Source organism: Malania oleifera, chromosome 9 (assembly GCF_029873635.1).
Source record: "Malania oleifera isolate guangnan ecotype guangnan chromosome 9, ASM2987363v1, whole genome shotgun sequence".
NCBI classification, from domain to species: Eukaryota; Viridiplantae; Streptophyta; class Magnoliopsida; order Santalales; family Ximeniaceae; genus Malania; species Malania oleifera.
This window is the reverse complement of record NC_080425.1, coordinates 87,515,727-87,533,553: the sequence shown is the minus strand read 5'-3', so window position 1 is coordinate 87,533,553 and position 17,827 is coordinate 87,515,727. Positions and strand designations below refer to the sequence as shown.

Here is a 17,827-nt window from a genome sequence, read left to right as displayed (position 1 = left end):
AATTGACTAGAGAGGCAAAGAGATGGTGGGAAGCAGTAAATCTGCTAGAGGAGCAGAGACTAGTACGGGTGGCCATGATGTGGAGCCATTTTAGAGAAGTTTTCATTGATCGGTATTTTCCAGCCTTTGTCAGAAAAGTAAAGGCAGAGGAGTTTCTGAACCCGAGTCAGGGACAGCTGATTGTTTAAAAGTATGCCGCCCAATTTGTGGAGCTGTCATGATTTGCTTTTTACATGGTTCCTGATGAGTCTGGGAAGGCTTGGAAGTTTGAGAGGGGTTTGAAGCAAGATATTAAAAAACAGGTGGCTGTGTTACGGGTGTAGGAGTTCGCAACATTGGTGGATAAGGCCACTGTAGCAGAGACAAGCTTATAGGGGGATGTAGAAGCTTAGAACTAGAAGAAGAGGTCGATGCCTTCTAGTTCTCATACAGGTTCCAGGAAGTGCCCTTGGAGGAGGTACGGTAACGGCAAAGGTCAGTGATAGGATACGGGTGTTAGGGCATTTTAGGGCACCTCATTAGGCTTTGTTTGCCATACGTGTGGCAAGATGCATTTAGGAGAGTGTAGGGCAGGAACAGGTGGTCGATTTCAGTGTGGTAGGCCCAGACATTTGGCGTGTGATTACCACATGGTGTGGAACAATGCACCTCCACAGCAGCCATATCAAGGAGGTAACCAGGCACCACGCGAAAACTATTTGAGGGGTATGACCTAGGCTCGGGTGTATTCCTTAACTCCTGTCAACGTTGAGAACGCTGGTGATGTAGTGATAGGTATAATTTCCATTTTGTCAAATAGTGCCATTGTATTGTTTGACTCAAGTGTGTCACATTCTTTTATTTTTTAGAGTTTCATTAAATTGTGCATGGTAGAAACAAAACCGTTAGATGCCGAGTTAGAAGTGGTCACACCAACAGGGTCAGTGGTAGTGTGTAGTAAAGTGATTTGAGAATGCCCAGTGGAAATTCAAGAGAGAACGATACCTACTAATTTGATTATATTTGATATGCATGACTTTGATCTTATTCTGGGAATGAATTGGTTTGCACTCAGCAATACGAGTATCGACTGCCACAGGAAGGAGGTAGTGTTCCAACCTCCTAAGGAATAGGAATTTATATTGGTCGGGTTGTGTGTGCGCTCTGCACCATGGATTCTTTCAGCCATTCAGGCAAGGAGGCTACTTTTGGAGGGATGCCAGGGGTACTTAGCATTCGTAAAAGAAGCAATGAGGGAAGAACGTAAAATGAAGGATATTTACGTGGTAAGGGAGTTCTCATATGTTTTCCTAGAAGATTTACCTAGATTGCCTCCAGATCGTGAGGTGGAATTTGCTATTGAGTTGTTTCCAGAGACAACATCTACTTCTAAGGCTCCATACAAAATGGCTCTAGTGGAATTAAAGGAGTTAAAGGAGAAGTTGTAGGAACTTCTTGATAAGGGGTTTACCATACTGAGTGTTTCACCTTAGGGAGCACCGGTGTTGTTTGTGAAGAAGAAGGATGGGTCGATGAGGATGTGCATCAACTACAGAGAGATTAATAAAGTGACAATAGAGAATAAGTACCTGTTACCTTGAATTGACGATCTGTTTGACCACTTATAGGGCACAAAGATCTTTTTTAAGATCGATCCGCGATCTGGTATCACCAGTTAAAGGTTAAATCAGATGGTGTACCAAAGATAGCCTTCCGTACTAGGTATGGTCACTATGAATTTCTTATGGGTTTCGCATATGAGTATACGTGTTTCGTTGACAAAGATTTACCAAGAGAGGTTTTAGGTACTCCTGAGTTTCGTCGATGAATCATCTTCTTGGACTCGTCGATGAATCTATGTGTCTCATCGATGAAGCCCTACCTATAAATATTGTTACTTTCATTTTAAGCAACATTTTCTCTCTTCTCATGCCTCTCTCTCTCTACCCTACGGTTCCCTCACTTTCTCTCTTCGATTCCGGCTCCATTAAAGCCTAGACTAACAATCAGGAACCACCATGAGATTCCCGGGAAGATTCTCTTCAACTTAGGCGGAGCAGATTTTCAGTTTGGGGTTCTTGGGCACCACTCCAAAACCGGGGTAAATAGGATATTTTTAATATTAAACTAAGTTTTGGGAGTGTGAGGGCTTAGGAAATGTTAAATGATAAATATCCTGGGGTTAAACTAATTAAGTTGAGATTTTTGAAATACAGAGTTTCATTTCTTGTTCGATTTGGGCAGAATATTTGAGGAGCAGGTAAGGGGAATTAATTATAACAGGTTTTACTAAATTTGAACTAGTTAGATTCGATTAAACAAATTTATATATTTAGGTATGATTTTTTGAACAGTTTAGGCACTTGAAAAATATGATTTTGATATATAATATACATGGGAAAAATAGTGTGGCATGAATATAACTTTCATAATTTAACTAGTTGCGGATACTAGTTGTTGCGAATCTAGATTGGTGGAAAATACTGTTTGATTGTGAATATTGGCTAGTTGTGAATACAACTTATTTGTGTATAAAGATTGGTTGTGAATACTGGCTATTTGTGAATACTGTGTGGTGATTAAATTTGATGTGTGTAAATGGGTCATTTGTATGGTTATTCGTGTGTATCACAATATAATATGTTGGCAGGCTTGAGGAGTTCGTAATATTGCCTAGATATAATCACAATATAATGTTGGCAGGTCTGAGTAGTTCGTAATATTGAATCACTTGAATCACCATCTGACACGCATAGCATCATGGCTAAGAATGAACCTCATAATAGGGAGAACCCTAATAGGACACTCAGAGAATATTTGTAACCTGTTAGGACCAGCACCCATCCTGCATTATTCTACCTTTGAATGCAAATGCTTTTAATTTTAAACTTGGGATGATTCCATTGTTACTTCATTTTCATGGCATTGAATCTAAAAACCCATATTTGCATATTAAAGAGTTTGAAGAAGTGTGTTCCACATTCATGGATAGAACATGCACTGAGGAGGTAATAAGACTGAAATTCTTTCCATTTTCTTTAAAAAAACAAGGCAAAACCCTAGTTGAATTCCTTAAGACCAAGATCCATTGAGACTAGGCAAAAAAATGCAAACTAAGTTTTTAAAGAAATTTTTTCCCATGCAAAGAACTAATGCTTTGAAAAGACAAATCATGAATTTTTTCCAAAAGGATGTGGAAATATTTTATCAATGTTGGGAACATTTCAAAGATCTCTTAAATGCATGTCCTTGCCATGGGTTTGAGAATTGGAGGGTCATCAGTTTTTTTTTATGAGGGGTTGCAACCAAAGATGAGGCAATTTGTAAAAACAATGTGCAATGGTGAGTTTTTCAATAAAGGGTCTGAAGAAGCTTTTGACTATTTTGATTATTTGGCTGAAAATGCCCAATCTTGGGATGTCTCGAATGTGTATGATAGATCTGAAAAACAAAAATGTATTAGTGGGGGTGGTAAATATCAACTGAAAGAGGCTGATGATTTTAGTGCTAGGCTTGTACGGATTTCTAAGAGGTTAGATTCCATTGAACTTAAGAAGGTAAATGAAATGCATGTTTTACCATCATTTTTTGAAAAATGTAGTATATGTGAGGATCTAGGGTATGTAACTGATACATGTCCAACTATTCCTGCTTTTAAGGAAGTTTTGCTTGATCAATCTAACCCAGTGCATATGGTTTCTAAGAATTCTTCTGGACCTTATTCTAATACTTATAATGCAGGTTGGAGAAATCATCCAAATCTCAGTTGGAAAAATGACCAAGTGGGGCCATCTACGCAGGGACCAAGTCAATATAATCCTTATGCAGCAGCTTGCCAAGGCTTGGGACCACCTCATTTTCCAAATCAGTTGCCCCCAATGCAGAGAAGAGGAGCGGAAAACTCAATATAGCAGCTAACTGTTAGCTTGCAACAGTTTATGCAGACTTAAAGCATGATCAACAACCAGAACTCACAGGCCATCAATGACATTAGAGGGACTCTCACTAGAGTAACCACCACTTTGAGTAACCAGGAGAAAGGAAAATTTCCAGCTCAACCCCAACCTAATCCACAAAGGCACAGTCAATCATCTCAGAATACTGGTGAAGGAAGCAATGTGAAATCAGTGAAAGCTATTACAACTTTGAGAAATGGTAAGGTTTTGGGTGACCTTGCTCATAGTGCAGGAAGTTCGGGTAAAAATACTAACCCTCCTATTGATAGTGGTGGGTCAAGTACTTTAAATTCAAATAATGATGCATGTCCCATACCTGCACCATTTCCACAACATTTGCTTTCTTTGCATAAGGATAAACAGCATGCTGAAATCCTAGAAATTTTTAAGCAAGTTAGAATTAATATTCCACTTATTGATGCTATAAAACAAATTCCTGCTTATGTTAAATTTCTAAAGGATTTATGCACTGTGAAATGCAAACTAAATGAGCAAAAAAAAGGCTTCCTCATTGAGCAAGTTAATGCCATTATTCAAAATCACATACCACCTAAGTACAAGGATCCTGGGTCACCTACTATTTTATGTGTCATTGGAAACTCTAAGATAGGGCAAGCCTTGCTAGACTTAGGTGTAGGGGTTAATTTGCTACCTTATAGTGTGTATAAACAATTGGGGCTAAGGGAATTGAAAACCACATCCATTATTTTGCAGCTTGCTGATAGATCCATAAAAATTCCTAAGGGTATTGTTAAGGACGTCTTGGTCCAAGTGGATAAATTTTATTACCCTATGAATTTTGTGGTCTTGGATATGAAAGTGTCATCCCACGCAAATTTTTCACCACCTGTGATTTTGGGAAGACCATTTTTAGCAACTTATAATGCCATAATTAATTGTAGGAGTGGTGTTTTAAAATTGAGTTTTGGAAATATGACTTTAGAATTGAATATCTTCAATTTGTGCAGGCAACCTAAAAAACATGAAGACATTCAAGAAGTCAATTCACTAGTATCCTTAATTGCAGACACTCCTTGGTTAAATTATGATTGTGATGAGCAATAAGAGGATTTAGAAGACTCCCTTGATTTAACTGAGTCCGCTGATCATTTTTATTCTCTTTGTGCTGCAGGTGATTCAACTGAGATGCAATGGAAGCTCAAATTTGAACCACTACTAGCAATACAAACCCCAACACAACCATCCAATAAGAAGACACCAGTGCTAGAATTGAAGCCACTGCCGTCGAAGCTGAAGTATGCCTACCTTGGACCAGAGAACTCATTCCCAGTGATGATTTCTACATTGTTGACCCTTGACCAAGAAAGTAAGTTGTTGAGAATTTTGACACAACACAAATCAGCCATTGGTTGGTCCATTTCCGACATTAAAGGTATAAGTCCTCTCATTTGTTCACATAGGATATATTTGGAAGAGGATTCAAAACCCCTTAGAGAGATGCAAAGGGGACTAAAGGAAGTGGTAAAAAAGGAAGTCTTGAAATTGTTAGACATAGGCATCATATATCCAATTGCTGACAGTAAATGGATTAGTCAAATACAAGTTGTTCCAAAAAAATTTGGTATAACTGTTGTAGAAAATGATAATGGAGAATTGGTGCCTACAAGAGATACCATAGGCTGGAGGATGTGTGTAGATTATAGGAAATTGAATGCCGCCTCTAGGAAGGATCATTTTCCTTTGCCTTTCCTTGACCAGGTTTTAGAAAAAGTGGCAGGGCATGAATATTACTGTTTTTAGATGGATTCTCCGGTTATTATCAAATAGAAATAGCTCCAGAGGACCAAGAGAAGACTACCTTCACTTGTCCCTTTGAAACTTTTGCCTTCAGGAGAATGCCATTTGGGCTATGTAATGCCCCGACTACTTTTCAAAGATGCATGTTAAGTATTTTTAGCAACTTGATTGAGGACAATGTAGAGGTATTTATAGATGACTTTTAAGTTTTTGGAAAAACATTAATGCATGTTTGTCTAATTTGCAGGTTGTTTTGAAAATATGTGAAGAAAAGTTTTGGGAAAAATGTCACTTCATGGTCCAACAAGGAATAGTTTTGGGGCACATTGTATCCTCTCGAGGCATAGAGGTGGATAAAGCTAAAATAGACTTGATTTCAAATTTGCCTACACCTAAAAATGTGAAAGATGTTAGATCATTTTTAGAGCATGCTGGTTTTTATAGAAGTTTCATAAGGAATTTTAGTTTTATCTCTAAACCTCTTTGCAAACTTTTGATGCATGATGTTAAATTTGAATGGACCCAAGTGTGTTAAAATGGTTTTGATGAACTGAAAACATGCCTCACCCCTGCAACTATCATTCGATCTCCTAACTGGTCACTTCCTTTTGAATTACTGTGTGATGTAAGTGACTTTGCTGTAGGAGCTGTTCTTGGACAACGAAGAAATAAACTGCCATATGTTATATACTATGCTAGTAAGACTTTAAATGTTGCACAAAAGAACCATTCCACGACAGAAAAAAGAACTACTAGCTATAGTATTTGCATTGGATAAGTTTAGACCTTACCTTCTTGGTTCTCTTATCATAATATTCACTGACCATGTAGCACTAAAATTTCTACTATCAAAAAAGGACACTAAGCCAAGACTGGTAAGGTGGATACTTTTGCTTCAGGAATTTGATCTCACAATAAAAGATAAAAAGGGAGTGGAAAACGTGGTGGCAGATCACCTTTCTCAACTTCAACCAGACGTTTCTCAGAAGTTTTTTTTTTTTTTTAATTTCTGATTATTTTCTTGATGAACAATTATTTGCAATTGAACCTTTACCATAGTATGTTGATATTGTGAATTTCTTGGTCACAGGGAAAATTCCATCTCGTTGGAATGCTCAAGACCTCAGAAGATTGAAGGATGAAGCTAAGAATTTCTTTTACAATGATCCTTATCTCTTTAAATATTGTTCATATCAGATCATTAGGAAGTGTGTGCCTAACAATGAAATTTTTGGTGTTTTAAATTTTTGCCACACAAAAGCTTGTGGTGGGCATTTTTCTGCCTGCAAAACAGTGGCTAAAATTCTTCAAAGTGGGTTTTATTGGCCAAGTATGTTTAAAGATGCTTTGAGTTTCTATAAAGTTTGTGAACCTTGTCAAAAATTAGGGGAAATCACTAGGAGAAACATGATGCCTTTGCAACCTATACTAGTGATTGAAATTTTTTATTCCTAGGGTATAGATTTCATGGGACCATGTCCTTCTTATGACTATTTATACATTTTGCTTGCCGTTGATTATGCTTCTAAGTGGGTTGAGGCAATCCCTTGCCGAACTAATGACCATCAAGTGGTTATAAAATTTTTGAAAGAAAATATTTTTGCAAGGTTTGGCATGCCTAAAGCCATAATCAGTGATCAAGGCACGCACTTTTGCAACAAATATGTTTCAGCCTTATTAAAGAAATATGGTATCCATCACAAAATCTCTACTGCTTACCATCCTCAAACCAATGGACAAGTTGACTTAGCAAATAGGGAAATTCAAAACATTTTTGAGAAAACTGTTAACCCAAACAAGAATGATTGGTCTTTGAGATTGTCTGAAAGCTTGTGGGCCTATAAAATAGCTTTTAAAACCATTTTTTTTCATGTCTCCATATAGATTAGTGTATGTTAGGGCTTGCCATTTGCCTGTAGAGCTGGAACATAGAGCGTATTGGGCTATTAAACAATGCAATTTTAACATTGATGACACTGGTTGTGTGAGAAAATTGCAGTTATCTGAATTGGATGAGCTGAGGATGGATGCTTACAACAATTCTAAATTGTCCAAGGAAAGAATGAAGAACTTCCATGATAAACACATTCAGCGTAAGACTTTTGAGTCTGATCAATAAGTGTTATTGTACAACTCTTAACTACACTTGTTTCCTGGTAAGTTAAGGTCTCGGTGGAGTGGACCTTTTGTGGTGAAGATTGTCTTTCCTCATGGTGCTGTAGAGATTCTGAATCCTCACAATTGTAATGTTTTTAAGGTTAATGGTCAAAGGCTCAAGCCTTTTATTTCTAACTTTGCACCTGGGGAATCTACTCTACATTTGCTTGATCCCACTTAGTATAATTTATTTTCTTTTCTTTTCTTTTCTGTTTTTTTTTTCGTTTATATTTTTATTTTTCTCATTGTTTTCCTTTGTTCTTTAGTTGTTATTTCTTATTCCCTAGAATTGTATTCCTTTCAAAGTGGTTTAGGTACTTCTTCTTTTTCCTCTATCTTGTAATTTTTCCTTTATTTCTTTGTTCTTCTTACAGTTGTTTTGTTTTACGTTTAACTACTCTCTTGGGTAAATTCTTTCATTTCTCCTGCATCATTGAGGACAATGCTACATTCTAGTTGAGGGGTGGAAGAGAATTTACCCTGTGATTTGCATGTTTTAAACATATGTTGGTTTACCTTGGGAAAATATTGTTATGGAGCTCAAAGCACGCAAAATTCCTTATTTGTGAATGTTACATGCCAAAATTTTATTTTTTATTTCTTGAGGATATGGAGCATGTAGGATGTAGTGCAATCAAAGTTTAAATTAAAAGAGATTTTTATCCATTTCACTTAGTTTCATCCAAGGGAAAGAGGTTGAAAGTCTTGCTACACACACAACACAGGTTAGGAAACTTAGAACGACTACCTTAGATCATTTTTTGTTGATATACACTTTAATTGTTTGGGACTCTAATGAACCATATCCAAATGGCTTAGGAAAAAAATATGTTTGAAGCAAATGAAAATAAGAAACAAGCCAGGGATTGATTGTAGGAAGGAAAGAAAATAAAAAACAAAACAAAAAAAAGAAAAAGAGGGAAGCAATTGTGTATTGGAAATGGTTACCTATTACCGGGGTCCTAATTAAACAAAAAGCGGGTACCTTTTAAAGCGTACTAGCGTCAAAGCCACCTTTGTACATTTATGTACTGGAAAAAGCTACCTACTATCGAGGTCTTAACTAATCAAAAAAGTGGGTGCCTTTTAAAGTGTAATAGTGTGAAAGCCGCCAATACGATGGTTTTGAATTAGAGTAAGACCATGCGATTGTCTTAGACTAATTATTGTGATTGAAACTGTTAATATTTATTGGTAGCCAATCTTCAAATTTTGATAATTTATTATACACGTGAGCTGTGTTACACTCCATTACCTTAGTTGAGTTACTAGATGGTGTGTAAATTTTTCAATTGATAATTAACTTGGGTTAATCTGTGTCCTGTGTTCCTAAACTCAGTAAGCATATTTTCATGGCATGTAATTTTCGTAAGTATTGTAATTTTAGTTACCAATCCCTTGGTTTGAATGCATTCACGTAATTTGCTAAAGACTAGCAAAACGTTAGTTGGGGGGTGTGATTACGCGCTTAAACTGCGTAATTAGGCATTTTAATTCGGGCATTAGAGCTAATATTTTTCATTAAATGCCTAATTACTCTCAATATTTTAACAAGGTGTTCTATTTATAATTTTTGAGAAATCAATTCTCTCTCTGTCTCTCTCTCTGTCTCTCTCTCTCTCTCTCTCTCTCTCTCTCTCTCTCTCTCTCTCTCTCTCTCTATCCCGTGCCTTACACTCTCTCTCTTCGATTTTCTCGCTATTCATCACTTGATTCGATGATTGGAAGCCGTTACAAGGATATAGGAGAAATTCTCTACAAGTCTAGAGGAGTGGATTTTTTATCGGTGTTTTCTAGGCACTACTCCAAAACCGGGGTAATTAGGGTATTTTAGGGTTTTATTGTTGATTTGGAGTATATGAGGCCTAAGAAACGCTTAACAAGAAATATTCAGTGAGTTGAGTTGATTAATTTGGGAAAAATGTAATTTTAGGGTTTTGATCTTCGAATGCTGCAGGGCGTGGATTTAGGGTTTCTAGTAAGTAAGGTAAGGGAATTATATTATGTTAGTTAGTTTTGAATTATGGAACGATTAAATAGCATATATGACTTTTCGAACAAATCGGGTATACGAAAAGGATGGTTTTGACTATTATAAGTTTTGGGGAAAATTTGCGTGGTTGGTTTGAAATCTCCTATTTTCTATAAAATAAATAGTTTAAGTTAAATAAAACCCTGGAGATGTTTAGACCCTATTTTTAGCAATTTATGTTTTTCCCCATCAGTTTATTTATTTATGATCTATTAGATAAAAATTGTGTGGCATGAGAACAATTTCTAAATGGTATATATGAGTAGAATGTTTTTACTGATAATACGAGATATGATATGATGGTCGGGGCTGAGATTTGATATGACGATCGGGGGTTGAGTTTTGATATGATGGCAGGGGGCGAGATTTAATAAGATAGCCGGGGGCCGAGATTTAATATAATTGTCGGGGCCTAGAGTTAATAAATGACAGGTTTTCTATGAAATGAGAATAAAATAGTTTTTATTATGTAAATTGCCATATATGATTCTAGAGCCCTATGCATATGAAATGTGATGTTATAAGCACGATACTATAGCTATATGTTGGTAGGGAGTGCAATCACACTGGGATGATAGTGTGATGATGGATAGACAATTTGGTGACCTGGGCCATAGTATACTATGAGGTTTCTATAGGGAGGTCCCATTCGAGGTAGTTTCCGGATGACCATAGGTAGGCGCGATCATACTTACTACATTTTCTGACTCAGCTATGGTCGGCTGGCCAGGAGCTGAGTCCAGCCTTCTGGCCACACAACTCATCATGGGGGGAAGCATGTCGTATGAGATTATGATAACGTGATGACGCTAATACAACAGTCCAGGTTGTATCTTTTATGCATATATGGGCAAATTTACTGTAAAATGGGCTATATTGAGCCGATAATTATTATTCAGAAATTATATATTTTTAGATATATAGTGTAGTATAGTTTTAAATGTCATTTCATATACAATTGAATAATGGAAGTTTTATATTCACATAAGAACTCATGCTAGTCACACATTGATAGTAATATAATTCGTCTTATTGAGAAGTGTCTCACCCTATTATACAAATTATTTTGCAAGTCCTCCAAGGAATCGTACCTAACTTACCTCAGGGCTGGGATTAGACTTCTGGGAGTAGTTATCAGAACTAGTGAGATACCAGATGTCTTCTTTTGTTATTTTGGGATTGTAATATGTAGACAGATTGTGTTTGTGTGTATTTGGGAACAAATAGAACTCTCGTAAAGTGGTTGGATGTTTTAGAACTCTTCCGTTGTATGGTTTAATTTTAGTAATGGAAGGTGCACCTGGGATGCCTTGGTTTGGGCGAGTTGCATTTATATATGCTACAGTTGGTATGAGAGAGTTTATATGTTTTACACTAGCACCCCAGGCCCACGCGGCGGGTCAGGGTGCTACAAATTATATATATACAGTTGCAAGATATTATGAGAAAAATTTAGAAGGAGAGAGGATAATTTCAAGTTTTCAATTTGATGATTAAACCTGTCAAGAGATACAAACAATACCACTTCCAACACACACAATTGTTGTGTTTAAATTTTAAATTATATTTCAAAATTATAGTTATTTCCTTCCGTCGTCTTATTTGGAAATTAGTTATAAAATTTTTAAAAATTAAAGTCATTCCAATTTTTTCAAACTTCCACCGTGGAACAAGCTTTTAATAACATCGCTTAAGAAAATCAAACTCCCATCCTGTTAAAGGAAAATGAGCAGGTGAACCATACGAACTAAGCCATGTTCTGTTGGAGCGAGTGTTAATTATTTAGGATAGGCTATTTTGTGAATATTTGAAACAACAACACTACTTATGTGAAGAATGGAAAAACATAATCAACCAATAATGTTGGAAGCAACTAAGGATATATTTAGTATGGATGAAGAGAATAGTTTAGGTCGAAATATATTGAATTTATTGGTTGGTACTTTCAAATTTCACATTCGAATTTTAATTTTATTTTACAAATCAAAAGTAATGACATAGAACAATGTTATTGCATATGGAATTGTGACTAACATAGTTCCACATAATTATAACAGGGTAGATTAATAATGTTGTTTATGGTGTAGATTAAAATGGAATTGTTGACGAATGCCTTATTCTTGTCGACGAGTGGCCTTCTTTGGATCGTTGACGAATCCCCTATACTCGTTGATGAATGTGTCTGGGCTGCAAACAGTTTTTTGAATTTTGAATTTGAACGTTGGGGTGGTTGGGTAATTGGAGGGAAACCTCCAAGAGACTATTATATATGTCATTCTGGGCATATATTGATAGAGAGTTTGATCATTTGAGAAGTGTATTGTGTACTTTGAAATTTTCTTAGTGAAATTCTTGTGTCATTGTTTTCGTGAATGTAGACATTGCTGAACCACGTAAATCTTATTGTTTTTCTTGTTGTTTATCATTTTCTAGTTGTGTTTTCATTTACTTATTGTATTTATTCCGCTGTGCATCTTAATTATTCGATCCATATCACAAAAAATTGGTATCAGAGCGATTGTTGTTATAGCATTGGGATCATCTTTTGCAAGATTTGACATCGTCAAATTTGATGAAACTGAGAATTTCGGTTTATGGCAGAGGAGAGTGAAAAATACTCTTATACGACAAGGAATGGGAAAGACATTACTTGGTGTTCAATAGGATGGAATGGATGAGGCAACATGGGGAGATTTGCAAGCAAAGGCCGCTTCTACAATACACTTATGTTTGGCCGACAAAGTACTCTATCGGGTGATGAAAGAGGATTCTCTAACTGCTACATGGCAAAAGTTAGAGAGCCAATACATGTCCAAATCTATTAATAATAAACTTTTTTCTTAAGCAACGTTTGTATTGGCTTAAGATGTTTGAAGGATCAAACTTAGATCAACATATTAATGCTTTCAATCAAATTCATAGTGATTTGATGAGAGTTGATGTTAAGTTTGATGAGAATGACAAAGTTTTGATATTGTTAAACTTTTTGCTCTCGACTCATACTTATGAAAATCTTGTGACTACTCTTACGTGGGGGAAAAAAACTCTCAATATTGAAGAGGTAACAAGTTCTTTACTAAATTTTTGTCAAAGATAGAAAATATGTGATGAAAGAGAAGGACTTGTGGTAAAGGGTAATAACGAGCGAGGCAAGGGAAAGTCCAAACATGGCTCAAGTCAGAAATCCCGAAATCAATCCAAGAAGAAGAAAGAAATCAGTGTTATAAATGTGGTAAAACGGGGCATGTGAAACCGGAGTGTCCGGATGGAAGAAGGGAAATTTTGAAAAACATAAGGGTACTTCAAAATCTATGAATGTTGTTCAAGAAGAAGATTTAGCGTGTAGTGATGGTGATGTTCTATCAGTTTTAGTGGGGTCAAAAAAATCTAACAGACTCTTGGATACTTGACTTAGCATGTTCTTATCATATGACTCCTAATAAGGAGTGGTTTAGCACTTACACGTTAGTGAATTTTGGATAAGTTCTTATGAGTAATGATGTTTCTTGCAAGATTATTGGCATAGGAAATGTAAATATAAAAATGTTCTATGGTGTTGTAAGGACGTTTTGTAATGTAAAACATATACTAGAGTTGAGGAAGAGTTTGATATCACTTTGAACTTTGGATTGTAATGACTTTAATTACAAGTCCAAAGGTGGAGTTCTGACGGTATGGAAAGGTAATCTGACTGTAATGAAAGGGCAGAAATTGGATGGCAATATTTACGCATTGTAAGGAACTACTATTGTAGGTAAAGTTGTAGCTATAGATGCTGAATCAGATTAGACCATCTTGTGGCATATGCGTCTTGAGCATATTGGAGAACATGACATGAAGGAATTACACAAGAGGAAAATCTTGAAGGGCTTGAAATCATGTCATATGGAATTTTTTAGGATTTGTGTTCTTGGAAAATATAATAGGACAAAGTTCAGATCAGTTAAATACAAGACAAAGGGTATTCTTAATTATGTGCATTCAAATATTTGGCGATCGGTTAGAGTTGCATCAAAGGGTGGACATGTAACGCCCCGAAACCTTAAATCCAGGTCCGGTGCGTTATACCTGATCATATCCTGATAAATCATAATTCATAACATACGCAGCGGAAAACATAATCATAATCTCCATATAACATAACACCAGAATTTACTAATTCTAACTATAATCCATATTAAATCATCTATCACCTGCATTTCCATAAATCTACATAACTCCCAAAACAATTCAGTATTTTCATAATCATTCTTTACTCAATAGCTTCAAACCATAAAGGTATAAAACATAAATATTTACATTCCCGAAGATTAACATAGAAATATACCATTTTCTTTTTCTATTTCCCAATAATGCTATAAAAACCTCAAGCTCTCAAAGCTCGACCTCAAGGATGCTTAAAAAAGAAATACATTTATATTCGGGTGAGACACATCTCAGTAAGGGAAGAAACAATATATTAAAACAGTGTGTGACCAACATGAGTTTATAATCAACATAATATTTAACATTTGCAAATTCTTAACATAATTTCTGAAATCATTTTCTGATCCTATTCAAGCACATGTAAGATATTTTACCCATGAGATTACCCAAGGATAGGGGTGATTATCCGCCCATACAAGTAGCACCCCTCTGCTCTGATATATTTGGTAACCCAAAAGTCAGAACTAAAGCATACCAGGGCATTCACCTTACTCAGTAAGCCCTCAAATGATAAATTGATATCGTACTCACACAGTTCATACAAAATTTTACTGGCAAAAGCCCTAAGGATAGGGAAATCTACCCATCCATACAAGTAGGTTCCCTCTGCCCTGGTACGTTATGCAGCTACTGCCACATCTATAGCTACTAGTGCACTCGCCTTACTCAGCAAGCCCTCATGTGAAAGGTACGCCTCGCCCAATCGTAACATGTTTTACGTACATACATACTTCTAATATCATAATACATCATTCTTTCTATCATTATTCAATCATACATATATGTTCATATTCGTAGCTTAACATTACATTGCATTTCACTTTAAGTGACTCTTTCCCATTCGTATCATTCACGTTTCACATTTCATTTCATTGCATTGTCATTCCATTGTCATTTCATTGCATAACATTTTCATTTCATTCCTTTGTACTACAACCGCTCTTTAGCCGTCATCAGTTAGTCCACATAGAAATGAGCTAGAATCTGATAACACAACTCATTTTAGCTGTCATCAGTTAGTCTACATAGAAATGAGCTAGATCTACTAACCCGGCTTTCAGCTGTCGTACCTTTACCCAGCATCTTTCAACTGTTTACATGGTTGTATTAACACACACAAACAACATAGTCCATGTCATGTTTTATTCACAATGCATTACTTACTTAACCCGCATCTCATACATTTAACATATATTTCCATACAACATTCTATTTACTCATTCCACACAATTTAGTAATAAAATTTCATACATTTCCTGTAAAATAAGTCAACCAACATTTAGTGTTTATATACTGAAAATACCTTTCATTTCTTACATAATTATCTTGAAAATATTTCCCACTTTCATCAGTTCATTTTCACATATACATATCTAATAAACAATCCTAAACTCGAAAAAAATATAATTTAAACAGTTGGCATTTTACCCATACCGAAACATATACACGTACATATAACACAATTTATTTTTCCATTAAATTCATAAAAATTCTGATTTAATATATATTTTTTCCCTTACCTTGTTTCTTGAACTACGCCAATAGGAACTCCGAAAAAATACCTATGGCGCTCACCCGGACCCTGAAATTAAATTCCTAGTTCCAATAAATTATTTCTAAATAAAATATTATTTAAATATTTCCTAGGGCCATAATTCCTAAATAAATAATAATACCCTTAAATTTAGCCAAATTGTCAAATTTCCTAAATCTCACTCTCGCTTAGGAGTAGGGCATAAAAAATCTCAATTGAAAAATTACCTATGCCAAAATGACGATGACGACGACTAGGACCCCATGGTGGTGTCCGATTGTTGATTTAACCGCATATTAACAGCGAAATTGAGAAAATTGGGAAAAATTACTTTTCCCCAAGAGCAGTGCCTAAGTCATTCCCATGAAAAATCTACTCCAGTAAAAATGTCAGTACGGAACCAAGAATCCAACGGTACCTTCCATTTCCCGATCCGTCGCAAACTCATTGAGAATCGAGAAATTGAGAGAAGGAGACGGAGACGGAGACGGATGTGGAGCGCGTTGCACGTAGGAAAATATATTCAGTGGGGGGGGGGCGTGTCTGCTTCTAACTTCTTCTTCTTTCTTCTTCTTTCTCAGTTACTTTATATATATATATATATATTTCTTATTTCAATTAGTTTTTTTTTTTAAAATCCAATGTAAAAATGTTTAATTTAATAACTAATTATTTAATTATTTAATTTATCTTAATTTAATTTCTTTAATTTTAATTTTTTTCTTTTTCTTTTTCCCACGCCATTCCTTTTATTTATTTATCTGTTATTTTATTTATTTATTTTTTCTAATTATTTTAATCCTTTTAAATTCCCGGGTCTTTATAGGACTTGTGTATTATGTGAGTTTTATTGATGATTACTCAGATACGTTTTTTAGGTTTAAGATTTGGAAGGCTGAAGTGGAGAACTAGACGGGGAGGAGAATCAAATACTTAAGGTCAGATAATGGGACCGAGTACACTGATTCTCGGTTTATGGAATTTTGTGCGGAGCAGGGCATCAAGGGACACTTTACAGTTTAATGGACACCTTAGCAAAATGGTTTGGCAAAACTGATGAACTGAACTCTTTCTGAAAAGGTTCGGTGTCTCAGATTAAATGCAGGGCTACCAAAGAACTTCTGGGCTGAGGCAGTAAGTATGGCTTGTTTTTTGATAAACTGATCACTAAGAGCGTCACTAGAGGGTAGAGTGACAGAAGAGGTTTGGACGGGAAATGCAGTAGACTACTCTGGATTGAAGGTATTTTGGTGTCTAGTATATGTTCACGTATCTAGTGAGTAGAGGTCTAAGCTTGACCCAAAGTCTCTTCGTTGCATCTTTTTGAGATATTTAGAGGGTGCAAAGGGATATAAGCTATGGGACCCAGTGGCAAACAAGGTGGTGATCAATAGGGATGTAGTCTTTGATGAGAAGGCTATGGTGAAGCATACTCAAGAGTGTGATGAATAGAAACAAGAGCTAGAAAGCTGGAGTAGTGATGAAAATGTTGTGCAGGTGGAGTTGGAAGCTCAGGGAAATGGAAATGATGATCATGGTCCTATGGTTGCAGGGAGCTCTAGCTTAGGAAACCAGCAATCGACGATATTCCTATACAGAGATCTAGACGCACTATCAGACCTCCACCAAGGTATGGATTTGAAGAGTTGCTATCTTACGTTTTCCTTACTAGTTGCAACAATCCAACTACATTTCAAGAGGCAGTGCACGGTCAGGAGAAAGATAGGTGGATAGGTGCGATGATTGAGGAGTTGGAATCATTACATAAGAACCAAACTTGGGATTTGGTGGAGCTTCCATATGGGAAGAGACCGATAGGTTGCAAATGGGTATATAGGAAGAAGGAAGCAATTTCAAAAAAGGAGGGAGAGAAATTCAATGTACGGTTGGTAGCAAAAGGATACTCATAGAAGAAGGGGATAGATTATGATGAGATCTTTTCTCTAGTGGTCTGACATACTTCTATCAGAATTGTGTTAGGGTTGGTAGCCAATTATAATCTTCATTTGGAACAAATGGACGTGAAGACAACGTTTCTTCATGGTGACTTGGAGGAACAAATCTACATGGTACAGCTGAAGGGATTCATTGAACTGAGAAAAGAAAATTTTGTTTGCAAGTTGAAGAAATATCTTTATAGGCTGAAACAATCTCTAAGGTAGTGGTATAAACTGTTTGATTCTTACATGATCAAGATTGACTACA

At 36.0% G+C, this 17,827-nt stretch overlaps 1 protein-coding gene across 1 annotated transcript; it reads left to right on the top strand.

Annotated features, from left to right (window-relative positions):
* Positions 1 to 3,932: 3,932 nt before the first annotated feature.
* LOC131163555 (uncharacterized) lies at positions 3,933 to 8,031 on the top strand. The gene is made up of 4 exons (XM_058120149.1): positions 3,933 to 4,680; positions 5,068 to 5,552; positions 7,693 to 7,786; positions 7,916 to 8,031. The coding sequence occupies exons 1-4, from the start codon at positions 3,933 to 3,935 to the stop codon at positions 8,029 to 8,031; spliced, it is 1,443 nt and encodes a 480-aa protein (XP_057976132.1).
* The last annotated feature ends 9,796 nt before the right edge of the window (positions 8,032 to 17,827 follow it).

What these genes read in the sequence shown, in the direction of transcription:
- LOC131163555 (XM_058120149.1), top strand. Translation starts at nt 3,933, where the DNA reads ATGATCAACAACCAGAACTCACAGGCCATCAATGACATTAGAGGGACT. An exon ending in AAAATGATAATGGAGAATTG is followed by an intron (nt 5,553 to 7,692) that starts GTGCCTACAAGA and finishes AGAAAATTGCAG; the next exon opens with TTATCTGAATTGGATGAGCT. An exon ending in CCATGATAAACACATTCAGC is followed by an intron (nt 7,787 to 7,915) that starts GTAAGACTTTTG and finishes ATGGTGCTGTAG; the next exon opens with AGATTCTGAATCCTCACAAT.